The 21,485-nt window shown below is 42.9% G+C and overlaps 1 protein-coding gene across 1 annotated transcript; it reads left to right on the top strand.

The window, feature by feature from the left end:
• Nucleotides 1-6,767: 6,767 nt before the first annotated feature.
• adra1ab (adrenoceptor alpha 1Ab) lies at nt 6,768-11,613 on the top strand. The gene is made up of 2 exons (XM_053411479.1): nt 6,768-7,683; nt 11,162-11,613. Exons 1-2 carry the CDS (start codon nt 6,768-6,770, stop codon nt 11,611-11,613), a joined length of 1,368 nt encoding a protein of 455 aa, XP_053267454.1.
• The last annotated feature ends 9,872 nt before the right edge of the window (nt 11,614-21,485 follow it).

Here is a 21,485-nt window from a genome sequence, read left to right as displayed (position 1 = left end):
GCTAACGTTGAGGTTTAGCATGTTTACCATTTTGATTTTCTTTGTCAAGTATGATTGTAGTCAAACTGTTTTGAATCAAACTTTTATCTTTTTAAAAGACCTGAAATCTTGATGATTCATCATTTGGTCAATAAAGATGTTTGTGCCAATCCATCCAGACTGGACATAGCAGACCTGAGCTGAGAAACATCAATGTTCAAGTCCGTCTCATAGACTCTATGTAAAGATGGATGACATGACAGCTCCCAGAAAGCACGTCCCGTCTCTATCGCCCCCTGGTGGCTGGCTGCAGTATAGCTCACAAACCCTGCCTCTACCATGTTAGCGGATAGGACCTGGGTCAAAATATATACGTCAAAAATTCCGTTCCGTTTTAAATTTATTTGATGATGTTGAAACAGGATGCAAAGTCATGACTGACACTTGAGACTGACTCGTGATTGGTTGAGTTGGACAGACTCCAGATGACGGTCGAAATAGGAAGTGGAGACGCGTCATCCATCTTTATTTAGACTCCATCGTGAGGTAGAGCTCACGAGCATTATGCTGCTCTCCACTGATATAAAGTACTTACACAAACCAGATGCTTCTCCAAATATCCATCTACAGACGGTTGCGGGGAACAGTGGGACCTGATTGTTATCCATGAGATGGATCTCACTGGTCCTTAGAGTTCCCTGTGCTCGAGGTCTGGAACAAACAGTTCAGTTTACCGTCTCAGACACTTCACATAATGATCCACATGTTGATGAGCTCAGTGCTTTGGGTTACACCTGCTCAAACTCCCTGTCGGTAATTTGTTCAGGGGTGAATGAACTAATCAAAGTTCCAAAAGATTCTACACAACAAATCTCCTCTTTTGTTTTTGAGACTGAAGGAGGCCGGTCTCGGGACAAACGCTGAAAGTTGCAGACGAGAAAAGATCTATGTGCCGGATCGATACACCCGGCGGCGGCGGCGGCCGACTTATGAGACAACTCAGTAATTTGAATATGAAAACATCACCATGTCACTCGAGACAGAGGGAGTGGGGGGGGCTCAGTGACAGCTGCGGTCAGGCCAGTGAGCCGTCACTGAGGCCATAAATAACACAAACTGAAACAATAACCAGAGAAAATAAATAGCCTATTTGTCATCCTGGAGGGATTATTGATGTGCTGGGCCCCTCCCGTCCCTGTTCCCCCCGACGGCCTCAGCACTGGTGTCCCTCTGCAAATTAAAACACGGCCACCACCAGGACTAAGGGGGTGCCTCAAGCCCCCTAAGTGTCCCCTACAATGTGATTTAAGGTCCTTGTCCTCCAGTTGTCCTCCAAAAGACCTAAAACTTAATCGCCCCGAACAGCTTCATCAGCATCCGAGCTACGGTGTGTGGACACCTCGGTCTGCTTCAGATGACTTGGGTCTCAGTTGCAGTGAAGGGAGTCTTAAATCATGAGAACTGCAGTGGATCAACAGTTTAGTCATTCAAAGCTTTCACACCTATCGTCCTCTGAGGAGTTAGTATCAACCAATCAACAGGCTGACGTCGGATCCCTGCCCGTCTACAAACACGTCAATGTCGAGTAACGATAGATGAGGCCCATGAGCTGATAACAGGACAGGACATATAACATTTAAATTAATGTGAAATCAGATCCAAGTGGATCAAATGTAAATGTATCAAAAACTTGAACCCTAAACCTGGGGGAGATTCAAATTGTGTTCCTGTTGATTATAAAAAAATTAAAAGATGAACACCAGAAGCAAAGAGTATGTGTATGTGTTAGATTAGTCCAAAGTTATTTACAATTATAGAATCTCTTTCTGTCCATGCTATTTAAATATATGTATTTAATAGGTTATTAATACAGAGCAGTCATGTGGGTCTGGGGTTACCAGGTCACGAGTAACATACGTGCACGTGAAGGTCAGGAGGGTGGGGGGGGGGGGGGGGGGGGGCAGGGGCAGGGGGCGGGGCCTGAGAGGATCAGGTGGGGGGTGCTCCACTGCGACTTTAGCTCTCCACAGAGGAGGCAGGAGGAGGAGGCAGGAGGAGGCAGCAGGAGGATGGAGAGAGTGGCTGTGCTCTCTGCCGCCTGTGACGGACGCAGCAACGCACGACTGCCGTCAGAGACAATTAGCTGATTTACACCTCTTACCTTTATTTTGAAAGCCTGTGCAGGGAGATGTGAGCGCTGTGAAGAAATAAGGTAAGACTCCTCTTCCTCCTCTTCCTCCTCCTCCTCCTCTCACCTCATCATCCTGCAGCTTACTTCTCATGCTGTCACTTCTAATTTCCAATATTGATCATTCTTATTATCTTTTTTGGTTATTGTTTATCAGTTTGTTTGAAGATTGTTATCTTTTTTAATAACACAGCACTGATGTGCATATTGTGAAAATTGCTTTATTTGCTGATCATTATTTATGCAGCCTAATGTTCATTGTTTCTTTTGAATTATTGTACATTTAAAAATGATTTAAACAAGATAAAAGCAGAGTTCTTACTGGCTTTTTCCCTCCTTAGATATTTTTCAGAATATTTCTCCCTCAACAGGTAGGACATGTTCATCTAAACAATAACAGGCTGTTTCATTCAAACAAAGAAAATCATTTATTGGTAATAATATATTTTAGATTGTGTTAAAGGAAAATGAAGCGTCATCCTCTGGGATTTATCTGCCGTTTGGGAACAAACACCACAACCTCCTCAGATGGATGAACCCACAGCAGACTGCGTGAAGGGGAGTGCAGCCCTTTAGTTCAAGGTTGATAACACATAATGGTGAATGTCATGAATGATCCTCGGGCGATCGCTCTCAGTCCCTCACGAGAGAGTGCAGCATTTTAGAAATGGACCTCAGTTAATCACGATAGTGCACTGCTCCTGACACAAAGCGTTGTGTTTGCACCAACACATGATAGATGAAGTCCTCAGCGGCGTAAACTGGCAGCAGAGTAGATGGTGACTGGAGGAACAATCACCTGAATCTTAATGAAGGCAAAGACATTTTTTAAAACATTGTTAGGTAACGTCTGGTTGTTGGAGTCAGCTGTCCGGAGAAATATATTCTCAAATGTGAGGATTTGCCTCTTCTGTCTGATTTGATACGTTTGCTTTTAACTTATTATCCACTTATTGTTTTCAGAATGTAGTAACAAAAGGCATATTTTTTTTATTATGGAGACATTAAAATTAACAATTCAATCAACAAGAAGGAGAACAGCAAGTTCCAACAGCCACTTTACGAAACAAATCTACTCATCCTTGTTTTATTACGTTTACAAAGTTGTACTCTGTCCATGTTCAATTCAAATACAAACGAGACTGCTTCTTAGTAGATCCCATTTATCCGCCAGGGCCCAACAGTCCCTAAAATTCAATTAAGCTGCAGATTAAAAAAACACTCTTAAACAAAAGTCCCCCTAAACATGCCAGACTTTTCTATTAGGCCCATTGATTATTCTCTGAGGAATCTAGTTTCAAAATATTTGGTAAAACACCTTCTCTCTATGTCTGATCCAGAGCAGAATTTAACAGATTCTTCCCTCACTTCCACCACATCCTTCCACCAATTTCTGTGGTGATCCGTCTTGTCGTTTTTTGCATAATCATTGTTGTAATTGGCATGTTCCCCCCCATCAGTCAAATGATAAATCAATATATTTCAGGAGCCAACAACAGATCAATCAAGAATAAAAACACCAACTCAAGTCCTGAGTCTAGAAAATACAGAGGAACAGTGATGAATCGTTTCTGTTACATGTCGTCAAGTTTGACAAAATGCCCGAGCTCAAGACCTGATGATGGATGTCACAGAAATAATAAACATAAGAGAATCTGTGACAAGCTAGAGACAAATAACACATGTTTTAAGGGAAAAGGAAAACCTGATGTTCTGCAGAGACAGAAAAACTTACCGTGATTTTCCCCTTGTAGTAATAATAATGTTGTGTCACCATGATCCCCTGTTCTAATTGAGTATCCCCGTGGTCAGGCTACATTAAGCCATTTAATACGCTTCTCTGTCCTTAAACAAAAACTTAATTAGAATTCCAACCGTGGATTTAATTGTCCGACTTTGTTTCAGTTCCGTCTCGGCCGCTTGGACGGAGGCGGAAACTTTCCACGAGATTCACTAATGCAATAACCAGAGAGGTACACCTCCGGTTTCCAGCTGTGAATGGGAACGTAATGACGTTCAGTGAGAGCTTTTAATCCAATGAGCTCAGAGGATGAAGGATGTGAAGAAAAGATGCAAGAAAATGTCCATACAGGAGACATAATGTCTCATTATCTCTTATTTCTTGTATGGATTTCAGCAATAATCCCAAACCAAAGATAGTAAGTAAAGATGGATGACTTGACAGCTCCAAAAAATGAAGCCAAATTATCTTGATCGCCCCCCCGGTGGTCTTCTGGGTCATAATCCCCTTAGATATATATATAAAGGCTAGATGTGTCGGCCCACGGAGTCGAACGTCCGCATATGGTGGCCATCTTGCCACAGGTGGCTCGCTCACCCATAACATTGAGATGTAGTTATGACATTGCATAATTATGAATAATTATGTTATTTTCTAAAAAATAGAATAATGTTCTATATAGGTACAAGATTTCCCTTTACAAATATACATCAATAATTTTTTTATTTTATTTTATTTAAAAAGTACATGTACCACTACCAACACAATGTTATGGGTGGGCGAGCCACCTGCGGCAAGATGGCCGCCATGGGCCGGCAGCGCGGATGAGACATCTAGCCTTTATATATATATCTATGATAATCCCTGCTGCCTCCATGTTAGCAGATGGGACATAGTTCAAAGTAGACTTGTTGGTAGTTCTTATCAGGCTGAGGTATGTTTCTAATACGTCTGGTTTCAATTAGTTTAATTACTTATCCAGATCAAATTATGACATTTCTAACACACAACAGACTAAAAAATTGAAGATGTCAGGAGAGTTTGTGGTGATAAGAGCCGATGCCTCTTATTTCCTGGGCTTTGTTTTACAAGTGTAAGTCACTCTACTGTTGCAAAGCAGCTCCTGAGCTCGGGTGAGCGGAGGATAGACTCATTTTTTTAGGTGCGATTAATCTTTTTCACTTCACCACCCTGAGAAAATTCATCTCAAGTGAAAATGTTTCATTTAAATATCACTGCGTCCGTCCATTCTGTGGGAACAATCCGCCGTGTGGGTGAACGTCGCCCTGCCTCGTGGGGGGGGGGGCAGCGAGCTTGAGCTCTTGACCCGGACAGGCACGACTCTGCTCTCCGAGGACTTCATCATGGCTGCTCTTCATCACAGCTGCTCTCTCGTTCCCTTTCTTCCTGGCGTTAATCTCCCTCGCTGACATCCCTGGATCTCCCACACTCTGAGTGGCACTGAGCGGCTGCCAAAGCCTCTGCCGCAGTAATATAGTGGCGTCCTCAAGGCCTGTCATGCAGCGGCTGAGTTAGTGCCCAGTTTGCAGAAGCAAGACCTTCAAAGAAGTCAGGACAGACTCCGGATGAAGTTCTCAAACATGCTTTTTGTTTATCTTCTTATTTCCTGCATGGCTGCCTGTTTTCCCCATCATGCCACGGATCATTTTCTTTTTGCCTCCAAGGATTGTTATTGCCTCTGTTACGTCCTTGTCATTACCTTGTTTTGTTTTTTATGGAAATCTTTCTGTTTCTTTCTTTCCTTGTATAATCCTCGACTGGAGAACCCGGTCTCTGTGAAGACGTGATTACCTTTAATCGATCTGCTTGGTTAAGTAGAGTACAAACATATTAATAATGAGCTGTTATACAGACGGCCCTTGTTTTCTTGAGGTTGCAAAAAGACGAGCGGGGTGTAAATGCTGTTGGGATTAAAAGGAAATTGTGATTGTAACTCGGTTCACTCGAGCAAAACCGGATTTCTAACAAAGGGGAAATGAAGGGAAAATTATTTGTGGACTCAGAGTTATATTTTCACCTTTTAATCAGATCTGGGTGATGTGTATTTACCTGTTAGGGGTTTTATCCTCCGCCAAGGAGCTTGTGTTTTCGTCTGTGTTTGTTGTTAGGATTAATCAAACGATATAAATATAGATGTTTTTTATCCACCTTTTCTTAAAATGGCTTAAAGTAAGCCATAGACCTTAACAGAATAAATCGGCTCTGTATAGAGGACGCAGTAGAACGACAGTATAACCGAGCACATGACAAATAGCACTGCACCTGTTAAATCAGGCATCACTAATGTTATTATGAAAAGTGTTAAACAAATTTGGGTTATTATGAAGTTGTCGCAGGACAAATTAGAATATATCGGGCCGCCACAGTCTAGATAATGAATGAGATATTGTGCCTGAGCCCTTATCTTTGCCAAATGAACACTTAAGTGCTGATGAGCCTGTTTTATGAGAGCGCTGGATCATGAATGTGTTGTTAAATATCCTTTTGTCTCGTCTCTTGTTTTAACAGGTGTCCTGCACTGAAGCGTGTGAGCATCGCTGATCATGAAATCCCAACATGAAATCCCAAATCCATCAGCGCCACTAAAAACAGGACATTTCTGCTCTGCTTTTTCTGGCCTGAAGATGACGAACCGGGGCAGTGGTTCTTTCTGCCAGGGAACCCGGGCCAGGACCATGTGACCAGTTGGCAAAGAACCACATCATCTGCGGATGAACTGGAGGAGCAGTCTCAGTTTTCATCAGGAGGAGCAGGACAAGGCAGAGACACTGTCGAGGAGACAGGAGTGTTACGAATCCAAGAAACCTTTAACAACTCAAACCCACCCGACAGATTACAATGGTTCCTGCTGAGAACATGAGCGTTTTCTCTGCTGCAGATTTCTGTCCCAACTGCAGCTCCACCACCCAGCCCGAGGTGGATGTGATGAAGGTGGTGGTTCTGGGCCTGGTGCTGGTGGTGTTCGCAGTGTTCGGGGTGCTCGGCAACATCCTGGTCATCCTGTCGGTGCTGTTCCACCACCACTGGCGCTCGGTGACCCACTACTTCATCGCCAACCTGGCGGCGGCCGACCTGCTGCTCAGCTCAGCCGTGCTGCCCTTCTCCGCCACCTCGGAGGCCCTCGGCAGATGGGTGTTCGGACGCTCCTTCTGCGGCGTCTGGGCCGCCCTGGACGTGCTCTGCTGCACTGCCTCCATCCTCAGCCTGTGTGTGATCTCCATCGACCGCTACCTGGCCGTCAGCTACCCTCTCCGCTACCCTGCTCTAGCTACAGGGCGGCGAGGCCTGACGGCGGTGGCGGCCCTCTGGGGACTCTCCGCAGCCATATCCGTGGGCCCCCTGTTCGGCTGGAAGGAGCCCGACCCAGAGGACGAGACGGTGTGCCGGATCACAGAGGAGCCCGGCTACGCCTTGTTCTCAGCATTGGGGTCTTTCTACATCCCTCTGGCCATCATCCTGGCCATGTACTGCCGGGTGTACACGGTGGTGAAGAGGGAGACAAACACCATCAGGAAGGGCAGCAAAGGAGAAGGGGTCGAGACAGAGGGGGTGGTGCTGAGGATTCACAGAGGACACACGGTGCAGACGGAGAAGCAGGAGGAGGACAAGGAGATCAAGAGGCATAAACGCTGCACCCTCTCCGTGCTGAGGCTGCTGAAGTTCACTCGAGAGGAGAAGGCGGCCAAGACTCTTGGCATCGTGGTCGGGTGCTTCATCCTGTGCTGGCTCCCGTTCTTCCTGGTTCTACCCATCGGTAAGGTTCCAATCTCACCTGACACAGCCCCTTCTTGTAAATCTCATGTTTTCTGTTTTACACTCAGGCGTTTGAGCCAAGTGTCAAAGACGATTCCCTGGCAATCTTTCAAAAAACACTGAAAGTTGTCCAACCATTGTTGTGCTGAATAGAACCCAAAGGATATGGATTTCTGGTGGCTGATGCTGATCCGATTATAGGGAATTAAGAAGTATCAGACAATGAAGATTTAATCAAACCTTCATGACCAGGGGTGAGGAGCCATCATCCCCTTTCAAACCAAAAGATTCCTCCCATCCCCTTAAGAGAGGGAAAGTGCTGAGGCTGCAGATTGAGATGCAGCCAAGGATCCTAACGCTGCTGACTCAATACTCGGATCCACAGTTTAGTCTTAAAACTTGAATCCGACTGCTCCAGTGAGATTTGCGTTGGCGGGACGCAAAGCAAGACATGTGGAGGTCAAGGCACACACAATTACAAATGTTACAGAGGGTTGAATTTCACACTTTAACCATAAAATGTCTGATGAATAACAAATAATAAATACAAAGAAAACACAAATTCAACCTTTTAAAATGAACTTGAATCTTATACTTTATTTCGTTTCTGTCCAAATTTTAGGTTAAATCCACATCTTTTCTGATTTGTTTACGTTGTCAGATAAAGATTTTCTTATTGGTGCATATTGGAAAATTAGATCCCGATATTTCAGTGAATGAATCACATCCCAAGATTTATATCGACTGCAATTCAAAAATGAAACTGTCGTCAGCACAGTAAAAATACTTTAAATCTACAAAGCTGCTACTTTCCATCATCGTATATTTTAATACACACAAAATGAAAGAAAATATCATTTTCTGTGTATGAAAATATAGAATAATAGAAGATATGAGAAGAATATCCAGTTGCTGGAGTACTGAAGATGTGTACTTATACCTCAACATCGTGGGTGTACACGTGTGTAAACATGCACCTCACTGTGAAGGAATTATTTTTAACGATAAAATGTGAGAAACACAAATTGGGGCCTTTAAATTCCTCATCTGTTTCTGAGGTAATGACCTAATCTCTGAATTTAAAACAGGGATTTAAATGATTAAAGAATTCATTAATGTCGTGGTTGGAGCTTCAATCATTACCTTAATCCATCTTTTAGAGAGGCCCACTCCACTCTGGGAGAAAACATGAAATGTTAATACGTTTTCGTGAGTAAAAATGTCTCTGCAGTTAAAAAACATCAGGAGGAAAGGTTCACGACTGTGACGCCACACAGTGTCAACTTCATATTTTAATAAATAATCCGTCTTTTTTGTCAGTGTCTGTCAAAGGAGACAATGAGAGCGCCGTTATCGAAAGCGAGGACAGAGGAGCGGCCATTGTGAAGCTCAATCTCAAATCTTAATTGCTTCTGAATCTGCTCTCACGGCTGGAGACAGATAAGTGATTGTCGGAGGAGGCCAGTGTGTAATTAAGGGCAATCGTCAATCAGCCGCCGGCTCCCAGGTCACAGATGGTGAGATGCTCGCTGGAACGTGGGCTCGGTTACAAATTGTTATCTCACCGAGAGAGAAAAACTGTTGCTCTGACACAAGATGGAGGAAAGTGTGGATCAAACGCATCCGAACAAACAATGTGTTACATTTATCTCATCTTTTTTTTGTGTGTTAACATCCGGAAGCCGCCTTATCATAAGCCCCCGATGTGTAATCCAGCTGTTAAAATGTGCTGCAGACTGTAGATACAACAATTGTATATTTCACGGGAGTATTACCAGGGGCCCTAGGAAAAAGGGGCCATTGAACAAAACCATCAAACCCAAGCCAAACATTCCCCCCCGATTCTTCTAGTCTCAAAATTATGAACCAAGTGCAGAATGTGCATAGTAAATAAAAGTAAAGTCGTAAAGTTTACCACCGTTGCAGACACATCGTACACACACACACACTCAACGGAGGGGGGGGGGGGGGTAGCTGCCAGAAGGAGCCCTTCTCAGGGGCCCCCTCTCAGATCAAAGCCCCATGCAATTACCTACTCTGCCCACCTCGTTGTGACACCCCTGGTGGCGCACACGCTCGTTTGTGTGGCGATGCTTGATGGTGTGTTTCACTCGGAGCACGACGCCGGGCTGGACCTTCCCCCCCGCTGAGCCTCGACTTCCCCTCCCACTGTTCTCAGAAGGAACACGGAGAAATTCAATTACAGGCAGGCAAATAAAACACCACACAGGAGCCGAATGGGCTTCCACTGTGTGATGAAATTGAATGAGCCAAAGCACTGCTCCCTCCCATGAACGCTGTTACAGATAACAAGCGTGAGGCTTAATGGGCCGTAATGCTCGGAGGCATCCTCAGTCACCCCGTGGGCTCCAGAGACATCGGGGTGTAGTTATGCATTTCAATTGAGACAGACCTTCATGGCTCACAGCACCGGCGCTCAGTCAGGCTCCCAGACAATAAGAGTCTGAGATTCCATGACTGAGGTTTAGAAGAACCACTGCATATTTGATATTTGTTCTTCAGATGGAAAGCTTGATTTGTGCTGCATCACTGAGTGGCTGCTCACCTTTTAACTGCAGCTACAACCATGCAGGCATCACCCGGCAGTGTGCTTATACCCAGCTCATGAAGTGAGGTGACTGCAGCTCATCAGAGAATCATACAGGATGAAGCTGCTGTGAAGCACGTGAAAATCTGACATGTGACTAATGGCTTTTGTTCCCCTGAACCGACGAGGCAGATGGTTTTTATCTCATTCTGTGTGCTTGCAGGTTTGCATAATATCAAACTATAAAAATGCAAAATATCTTCAATTGTTATGGTTTTGTTGAGAATGCATTCAGGTCATGTCCCTCTCTGAAAGGATAATTCTGTAACTCGGGTTTCTTAGTTTGGAAATCATTGAATCCTGAAATCCTGAATCCCGACTTTTGTAACTACATTCTGTGAATGGAAATTGTTGAATTCAAATTAAGGGCCCTTTGGTTCATTTATTTATTTTTAATTTGTATGGCACCGAATCAGTTTGGATAAGTCCCAAAGAAAACCTTGTTCTTTTGATGGTGAAAATGTTGTTTCCTTATTGAAACCACATAGAGGAAATACAGTTTTAATACAATCCTGCAAAATATGATAGCATTCCTGCAACAAGTTGCACAACAACAACATTATTAATTCAAAATATAGAATACTTTTCATCCTCATAAAACATTAAAAACAGTTTCATACATTTTAGATGTATTAGAGTTATTGGATACCCATGATTCGAAGATGGGGACAATTTTCTTGAATAAAAAATAGCTTGCATGAATCATTTGTTGTGCATTGTGCAGCCCAGTTGTATATGGATTCAGCTTTGGCAGTGTGCTGGCTCTTAAGAGCTTTCTGCCTCTTGCTGGAACATGAAGTTATAGTGTTGTATGAGCATTATAATTCATATTTTTGATTTACATGTGTGTGTTCATGTGTGTGTCCTCCAGGCTCCATCTTCCCGTCCTGTAAACCCTCTGAAACCATCTTTAAAATAACCTTCTGGCTGGGCTACCTCAACAGCTGCATCAACCCCATCATCTACCCGTGCTTCAGCCAGGAGTTCAAGAAGGCCTTCCTCAACGTGCTCCGTGGCCGCTGCCTGAAAACCGCCTCGCCACCGGGTCACATCACCACCCACTCCTCCAGCTCGGGCCCAGCCTCCAACACCTCGGACCCCTCGGCCCCAAGCAGCAGCTCTGCTTCCTCATGGTGTTGCTGCACATCCCTGTCAAGCTCCTCGCCCTCTGCCGGCGGTCCAGCTCCGGCTCGGAGCTCACAAATCCAGAGAAGGAGTCTGCTGAAGGCCTGGTGCTTCTCGGCGAGTCGAACTCCGGTACCGCAGAACAGATCAGCGAAGGTCTTGCATCTTTCGCTCGGCGTTAGAGGAGAAGATGTTTGAACGTCATGTCGAGGCTCCGTCAACACAGGCCGACCCTGTACTTTGGTTTCGCCTTGGGGAAACACTCGTGGACAATTTTTGTTCTGTATCCCTCGGAGGCCTCAGAGTGCCGGGCCAGACGAGAGCGGCTTTCCCACAGAACGAGCAGGAGGCAGCTCTGTTGCCTTCGGGCTCTGTGCAGCGTTTAAACCCCCGGAGTGGAGCAGAAAACATGATTCACGGAAAGTGACTGAATAATGTTTTTAGGGGGGGGGGGGGGGGGGGCACTTAATGTCACAGTGTCTAAGAAGTACTGCTCCAGTAGAGGACTTTGAAGCATGAGCACTCTCGAGAGACTTTGGGGGTAATTTCTTTCCTTCTCAAGGTCAGTGGGGATGAGCATCTGTGTTTTGCAACACACTAAAGAGATAAATGCATCTTTTTTGAAATGACATCGTGAAAGAGCCCCAGAGAGATGATCTCTTAAAACATTAGTCAATTTCTGCAGCATGTGCAAAATCCCTTTAGGTCGAGGTACTAAGAGTCAGAGAAATGACTTTACATCATCTAGCATCCGTCTTTGTGGCCCTGTGACAGGTCGAATGCTCATAGTGTGGTTTTGTCTTGACTGTATCAACCATGTGCTGAATCGGTGTTGTTTACATGAATAGGTCTCAGAGGCTTTCTGTTAAAGGTTCACCATACACGCCCACAGTTCCATTTACGTCGTCTATTTCTTCTTCGCAACCAAACCAAGAGCGCACAACCAACTGGACTGGAAAGAGTTGAACAACTAAATATAAATGTTATCTTTAGCATGTGTACAGTGAGTGAGATCACAAATATTTGACTGCACGCACGCGGATATCCACATATGGGGTTCATGGATACCCTGGCTGACATGGGTGGATTACGTCATGAGGACCAAAGCGGACCCCAGCAGCCTGATGGACACGGAAAAGTTCCATTCCCCATTTGTCTCAGTGATGGACTTTTTGTGGCGACTGGTTTCCTGCCAGATCTGCATCTCTGGTTGTTCTAAACTGATGCATGAACAGTTCAATCAAATATCGATATTGTTGTCTCCGTTCTTCTGTAACTTGCGTCTGTTCGCTTTGTCTTTAAAGCTGCAAGTGTTCTCGCTCTGCCACTAGGGGGCACAGTTATGGCTAGCCAATGCATTGCTATTAATGAAGCTATTAAGAAGATGTTTAAAAAGCATCTTCAGTGGTATGATTATACTATAAAAAATGGTTTGTATAAAACGGCAGAGACTATTTCACACATGCACATAAACACAAAACTGATACAAAATCCTAGGTAAGAAAGTGAAGAATAAAAAAGGTTACACCTACTTGAACAAGATGCTACTTCTGAATGAAGGCTGGATATTCATATATAAATGAAATAAATCTATGGAGGCCATATGCAAATAGGTGAAAGTATAAAAAAAAAGGTGCACAGCTGGTGCACATTTGGATTCTTCAATCACTAATATAGATTTGAAAACTATTTTTGGCCTTTTACTTTGCTACGTTTGCATTTATGACATTTATACTTTTGTTACAACTGGTTTAACTGGTTTGCATTTTGACTGCATTAACTGGAATTACCTGGATGGATGGATGAATGATGGATGGATGGATGAATGATGGATGGATGGACTCTTCTCATCCCTGCATATTCGCTGTTGAGACTTTGTTTTTGACAATAAAATAACTTATTTTTATGTTGTAAATAAATATGACAGTCAGACAATGTTTTATTCTAAAAAGCCATCAATAGGGGGCGCTCCTGCACTCCCCCCCCCCCCCCCCCCCCCATCATGCACTTCCATCATCGAAGTGCACAGATGTTAATGAAATGTTGAATAATAGAGTTTTTAATCCTTTAAGTGTCCAACGCTTGACATGAATTTTCAATTTGCAGCCTCATTCGATCACCTGGACGTGACTGAGGTTGTTTTGGTATTCAGCTCGCTAAGTCCCAGTATGACGTCCTTCGTGATGTACGGGGGGGTGCGGCTCACTGAATATAAAAGGTGACATTAGAGAAGGACCGCCAATAACGAGGAAACTAAACTGCTGTCAATCGAAGCTGTAAAAATATTATATGGCAGCCTTTAAAAAGGGTGAGCGATTATCATAGCATACGCCAACTGAGAATTAGCATTTTGGCGATGAGGACGAGTTGACCCTCATCAACATTGTCCCGGAGAGTCAGTGACTTCACATCTCTCTCATCAGGATTTTATTGTGTTTGATTATATCATTGATTTCTACGTGTCTTCATTGAAATGATGCATCCATTAGAAAACCAAAACTCGCCACATTACATAAAATCCCCCCCTTGTTCATCCAGTGTCAGGACAATGGAAGTGCTTCATTAAAAAACACGTCATGAACACTGATTCTGTCTTCTAATCTTTCCCAAAAAGTTGTCACACGTTTCTTCTTAGCTGTTAATCCTTTGCTTCCCCCCCCCCCCCACCCCCCACCCGTCACCAAGAGAGTTGTTTTTCTTGGATGAGAGACATTTTTTTGTTGTTACCCCGCAGACAAGACAACGGTGATGAATACCTGAGAATTCTTATCTGTGAAACACAGGATGTTTTCCAGACTTTCCAGAGGAGAAATGATTTTGGCAGTTTTACAGTCAGGCAGGTTTTTTGCGAATAACGAGAGGAGCTTCAATCGGCCTGCGTTGCTGTTTTTTGGGATTTGTGCTTTCAACAGTTGCATTGTGTACAGTAAGCGCACCGGAGGGAGATTCAAACTCCTGTAAGCTCCCACAGTTTACATTCATTTAGCAGCTAAATTGTCTCCGATAACTAATAAACATGCAGCTCACACTTCTGGAGATTTCGCAGCCAAGGACTCAATATCACGCTGCATTAGGCAACAGCAGAGAGGAGACGTGCTGACATTTCATTATTGAGGCATGACTGAGTACAAAGTACATATGAATACTATGACATTTCACACCTGAGCTTCAATCCAAACTTCATAACTTCCCTTAAATCTGGATAATGTCTGTTTTGGATAGAAAGAGAACATTTATTTTCATCTCCAGTGACAGTTACTTCCATTTTTCAAACGTGAACAATAATTTTTCCTTTTGAAATCGACCTCTTCACGCTGCAGCTGCCGCCTCCCATTGGCTTTTAAAGAGAAAAGAAGAATAATAATCTTTAAACCTAATAAATCACAACACAATATGAGCAGCGGAGGGACACTGGAGGCAGAATCATCAGAGCACTGAGTGTGGGTGTGTGTCTGTATGTGTGTGTGTGTGTCTGTGTGGTCCAGGTATTACTCCTGTCATGGGGACCTTAATCTGTTTACATTACTGGGAGAAAAAGCAAGTCAATGTAAATCATAACATTTTCAGGTGAAGACATGTTTTGAGGTTGGGTTAAGCTTAGGTAGAGGTTATTGTTAGGTTAAGGGTTAAGGTTAAGGTTAAGGTTAAGGTTAAGGTTAAGGTTAAGGGTTAAGGTTAAGGTTAAGGTTGAGGTTAAGCAAGTAGTAACTATTGTCAAAGTTAGATTAAGTCTCCAGGAAATGAATCGCTGTACCTCAATTCAGCGGCTGCATCTTCCAATGGCCACATGCCAACGTCGGCCATTGGGATATGTTGGGCCGGGAAGGATCCACCCGCTGGAGCCTCTGTTGCTCGGGGGGGTGCAGGGACACATTTGGAGGAGCCTTCGATTTGGGACAGTCTAGTCGTGCCACTGTGACGTCATCGGTCTACGAATGCAGCCCCCAGAGCAGAGACACGTCAGCTCAGGTAGGTCGATGTAATGTCCTCTGAAGTCCAGAGGATGCTCCTGCACGTCCAGGCCCAAATGAGTTTCCTATCAGTGTGGGCACACCTGTGTTTGTTTGGCTGCAGCGGTTTAACAACAGCAGTCGGGTCGGTTTCAAACAGCAGCACAGGATCCACACAGTGTCCCAGCAGCTGTCACATCAACACTGTTGTGACAAATGGATCCAGGCTGTGGTTACCGGAGAAAGACAAGCTCGTGCTGTTCACCCTGATCAGTGGACTCAGCAAAGTGAAGTTCATTACACACGACAATCAGGACTTAAAACAATGTCCAACACCGGAGTGAAGCAGTAGACATGAGTGGCAACAGGAAGTGAAGGAGGCCTGAATATTTGCGATGTGGAGAATATGGCGTCAGTTCCTCGCAGTTCTTCCAAATACCGTGACATCATGACGCAGGTGTCTGAACTCAAGTCAGAGCAAATGTGTTAAACTGAATAAACGCACAACCTGGCCTCGGTGGTGTTGTTGCCAGTTTCCTCCTCCGTGTTGTTCTGTCTTGGACGTTAAGATGATTAGTTGTAAAACAAGAGGTGACAAGTTCTGTCTCCCGGAGGAAATTAAATTGGACAATGGTTGTTATCTGTTCCCCGGTGCTTTGGAAGTTTTGAGTTATGGCCAAATGTTTCTCAAAAGTTTTCTGTCCATGGCGTATATGTTAATTTGCCAAGTTGTGAAGCGGCTCCACCGAACATTGAAGTATGAGGGGAAACTTTTTGTGAGATAATTTATGCACTTACCCTCCTTCAGACAGCCTTGGGACATTTTCATTGCTGGGTAGTCAAATGATTGATATTTAAATCAGCATTATCCAGTATTTCAAATCAAATGTCTGGAAGTGAAGTTGGTGGGGGGGGGAGTAAGTGGAGCATTTATCAGCCAAAGTGGATTTGGTGGAGACGAAAACAGAGTAAAAAAGAAAGAGCATGTTGCACTTAAATGTATTAAAGTTTTCTCCAAACGACTGAAAAAAGTTGTTTCATGTCTGAGTCGCTTGCAAAAATTTTAACATGCATGAAAAAAAGCCATCAGAGCAGGATAATTAATTTTTTGGCAAATAGTTGAATTCCAAATCTAAGCAAACGCAAAAGTTTCTCTGTTATTCAACTGGAGTTTATGAAGATATTGGAGTTTGTAATAGATAAATCTAAGCTAATGTGAACAGTTTCTCTTCCTAAACAACTGGAGTTCATATATATTATTGTTCTTACTAACTTAACTCCACATGAAGCTATCGAACTGTGTGCTATTAGTCTGGTAGTTTGATTTGGAGCTTATCAATTAGTTATGACTCGCATGAGGATCTTCTAAAAGTACATTAAATGTGAATTGTTGATGCAATAATGGGAAGAAAACCTTAAAGTGTTCTGCACTAAAAAAGCTTAATTAGCTTAACATTAGCCAACATGTTTCAGAGTTGAGGGGCTTTAACAACATTAACATAAAACTAAACTGTTTGTGTATCTGTCAGCAATTGTGTTGTTTCCATTATATATGAGACAAAGACGAGTCTAGAAGTGTTGACTTATTCGAGACAAAACTATGTTGACTTTAATAAAGAGATTTCTTAAAAGCCTCAGAGCTGTTGAGATTGTGCATCACCTCAAAATCCATTTATTTCACTGTTGTGTTTTTGCAGAATAGTAATTTACCACCACCTCGAGTCTTTTCAGTCTTTGCATATGAAGTTATTAAGGCTGATGGCGACGTGTGCGTGGACCAGTGATGTGGATGCAGCCTGGAAATTAAACAGCAAAGACTCCACACATGAAAACAAGCCAATGTCATATGAGATGCATATCGCTGAACATTTGTTTAAAGAGCAGTCAGCTGCCGTCTGGACTGTTGATTCACGTCTCCTGGGTCGCTCAGGTCGGTATCGACTTCATCGGAACACCTCTCACACTCCTGCTGTTCTCTGCCTGGAGCCCGGGGCCATAAAACATTTTTTAGTTTGCAGCTGTCAACTTTTAAACAACATTATTTCACAGCAAGTGAGCAGAGTGATGCACCCAAAGGTCGGGAGATTTGTTCAGGAGAAAAGAAATCGAGGGGCCCATCGTAAAAGCTGGTGGAGGTGAAAAACAATGCAGTTTGACTTCAGGCAGCAAATAAACACAAGCACAACAGGTTTGGACTCGTTTCTGAGAGGAATTTAAAAGGGTCAGAACATTTGTCCACAAGTCAGAACACTTGTCAGGTCACTGGTCCCGTTTCCTCTCATTCTGCACCGACCATTTAGGACGGCTGACGGGTTCTTTATATATAAACCCAGAGCTGTGGGTGCAGAAGCAGGTTTGTGATATAATTCATAATAGCCGTGAGAAAAACGTTTGAAAAATAATTAGCACCACTCTGAGGAAAACAATGTTGACAATCTGCAAAACATGAGGTTAAACTTGTCGGTTGAATTTGGTGTCTGGGTGTTCAAAAGCTTTGTTTCTATTTGGATTCATCCAATGATGTGAAATTAGAACATCTAATTGGGTCAATGCTGTAAAAATCTGTTTGTTAGAGCAGTGATTATATTTGTTTGTTTACATCGTCTGCTGTTGTGTTGTACGAGTTAAACTACAGTTCCTTTTTTTTTTGCAATCTACCCATCGTGATGAAAAACACAGATCACAGATGTTGACTTTATCCGGTTGATTTAATTTGCTGCATTGGCATTTACCTTCCCACATCAATTCTTTATATGTGAAATGTACGTTGCAGAAACATGAGTGGTTGGGAGACACAGGGGACATCAGTCTGTTGTCAGTCAGTCGCTGGGTTTTCCTCTGGGTGCTCCAGTTCTCTCCTGCTCTCCCAGACGAGACGTGCAGCTCAGACGAAATGGAGACATTCATTTCCATATGTGTGAATGTCAGTGTAAATGATTGACAGTGTGCGTCATCTCCCCGCGATAGACCTGAGAATGTGCTGCGTCTATATTCCCGACACATGTGGGGATAAAAATAAACCATTAAAAGGAAGCTGTTCATTTGATGGTCCGGTGACAGGAGCAGTGAGCGGGGGGGTTTGATTTGCTACTTGACAACCATCAGAGCTCCTGAGCTCCTTGACATGGAACAGCCACTAGAGGGAGTCTGCATTAAACACTTTCAGTGGATCCTAATTATGAAAATGTATCCACACACAAACATCCTCATAATATAAGAGAAAACAAAATGAATGCTCTCCTTATGAAACAACTTTCTTTAAAGTAAACAAACAGGGATTAGACTTGAAGAGAAAAAATCGACCCTGAATGAGGGAAAAAAACAAATTATGCTTTACATTCAAATCTCAAAAGGCTCCTTCATCCTGTGTGGGTTTATTTGTGTTGTCAACTTTTTGTCTCATTTTTTTTCCACGAGCCTCAGAGGAAGACACATGAAAGAGCCTCTGAAGTCAAAGAATGCTTTAAAGTGGAAAAACTGTTCAAATTCAATTCACACTTCAGAAAGAGAAACGTTGGGTTTTTCACTTTAATGCTCTCGGGGACAGATTAAAACTTAATTCTGTAGCAATCAAAGGTAAATATTACTCTACTTAATGAATGTGTTTATATAATAACAAACAAGTGAAATATTCCCTTTAATCGCCATTTTAAACAGGCCTTGATGATGGATTGTAATTTTTACCACTGCCATTTGTAAGATTACACAAAAACAACTGAATAGATGACCACGGAACTTGGCAGCAGGATGTGATACAGGAAGCCAAAAAAAATTAATCCATTGTGTTTAATTGCACTTTTCCCATTTTCCAAGATATAATTCGTGGATCTTATTGAAACAAATCAGGCATATTTAGAGGAGAAGTGATATCTATAAGTGTGTATAGCTGCTGGGCGTTGACGGAGGTGTGTGCTTTACATACTTAAGAAGTATTAATGACTCGCCTGGATGTTGTACAGCCTCTCCACCCCCCCTCGTTCTCTTCATATCTTTGTGTCATTTGTTATATCAAATAAATTTGTATGCCCCACAGAAGCTTTAATTAGTAATTTCACTTTTTACAAGCAGACAACTTGTATTTGTCTTTTTGTGTGTAATCATACAAAATATAAGCTATTTCATATACTTCTCAAACTGCAGGTACATAGATGATACACTCAATATGAGTGTGTGTGGGTGTGTGTATGTGTGTGTGTAAGTGCACAGGCAGCTTCTCTCTTTTTAGTTAGATGTGGTGTGTGATGATGGACAGTGTGTGGGGGAGACTTGATATTGTATAGAAATTGTGATGATATATCTGCAGGTGCATGAAGAAGAGGGCACTACTGCCACCTAGTGTCAGAAACGTTAATACAACCGCATGCAGGGGGGGAGGGGCTCTCCCAGCCAAGCAGGGGTCCGGCTACAACCTGGACATTTTTACACATGGTTCACAGACAGAAAGGCAAACACATTAACACCTGCATGCAACTTAACCTTCCACAAAACCTGCATAGTTTCGACCATGCAGGGCAAAAACATGCATGCTGCACACAGGGAGCTCTCACTTGGTCCGTTTGTGAGGATCCTGATCGATCATGGTCCATATTGTGTTTTTCATTTCAGTGCAGGAGGTTTGTTTGTGCTCCAAACAAAGTGCATGTGGGTCCAACACCGTCGTAAAGCCCTCATCTGACACCTGAACACTTTGCTCAACTGGAAAAATGCACTCAAAAATACTAAGCATAATATTTGCATATTTTAATTGCATTTAAAATGTTGATTACACAGATTTAACACAAACAGACTAATAAACTCAATGTGCTGCAGGTTTATCTGTCGAAAACTAATTAAACAAGAATGAGATAGAACTAAAAACCCTGAAGCCAGTGTGAGATGATGTCGAAAGACATGTTGGATATATTTTTTTGAAAGTATATTCAGCCCTTCGGCGTTTATTAACCCTGATTGAGATCATAGAATTAATAATATACATCATGATCTCCTCTGCCAAGGAGTTTCTTCTCACTCCTGTCAGTTTGTGTATTGGGTAGATTTCACAAAAACTACAGAAACTACAGATCAGAACAGAGCTACCACGAAAGGATGTATGAGTCTGGGAAGAAATTAATTTCATATTATGAGATGAAAACCTATTTCTCGGAAGAATTCATGGATCTTGATGAAAAACACAGTCATGTTTGGGGGAGAGATATTTATGAATGTGTGTAATCTGGTGCAGATCCAAATAAGGATTAAGAATTTAAATCTGGTTTTATAAGAGGACCGTTGGCAGAGATCTGCACCCGCTCTTGTGTTTAAAATGCTTAATAACCAGGATTACATTGGTTCTATTCAACAAAACTCACTTTTGATGTGGTGAGTACACATTTTTGTTACAAGCATATTAAGCCCCATAAGCCAATGTGAACATATTGAGAGTCTATAAACCAGCTATCTGATTCAGAGGTTTCACATCATGATTGTTTCTGTGGCCTTCACAGAACATTCACTGACACAAGTGAGCAGAGAAAAGCCTTTTCAGTCAGAGTTAATAGAAATCCAATACAAAAGACTAACAAGGACACAGTATAGGGAGTTGAGCTGTTGTCAAAAGACTTATTTGTGCAGTATTTGTACTACAACACCTCTATACTGCATCACATCCAGAAAGTAGGTGGACGAACCTGGAACCTTTCTAAAACATCTTGTCTCTAACACTCACGTTAAAACATTGAAGACAGAAACAAACGAAACAGAGATTTTTATTCTTTTTTTTGTTCTCGCTTTTAATTCTTTGAAATCCTTGTTGTTGTTTTTTTTTTTGTTTCTTTTTTTTTTACATCACCATCCATGGGATTTGACACTTTTTCCACATCGAGCAAGCATCCCACGAAATCCCACAGCCACCAAGACGAAATACCATCACACAGTTTCACTTTCACGAAGGGGGGCACAGGCTTCTTACAGAGGGGGGGGCAAGAAGGGGGAATCAAGAGACGACCTCGGAACGGGACGGACGCTCCTCTCAGTCACGTAGTGTACATACATATCAGTCATATATCATTAGCATAATATGGCGTAGAAAAAGCATCCAAGCCGACAGCGTTACAGGAATATAAGTGTGTGGTTCAGTGGATG

This window comes from Pleuronectes platessa, chromosome 19 (genome assembly GCF_947347685.1).
Source record: "Pleuronectes platessa chromosome 19, fPlePla1.1, whole genome shotgun sequence".
In the NCBI taxonomy this organism is placed as follows: Eukaryota; Metazoa; Chordata; class Actinopteri; order Pleuronectiformes; family Pleuronectidae; genus Pleuronectes; species Pleuronectes platessa.
Note: the sequence above shows the minus strand (reverse complement) of the source record. Positions and strands in the feature narration are given on the sequence as shown.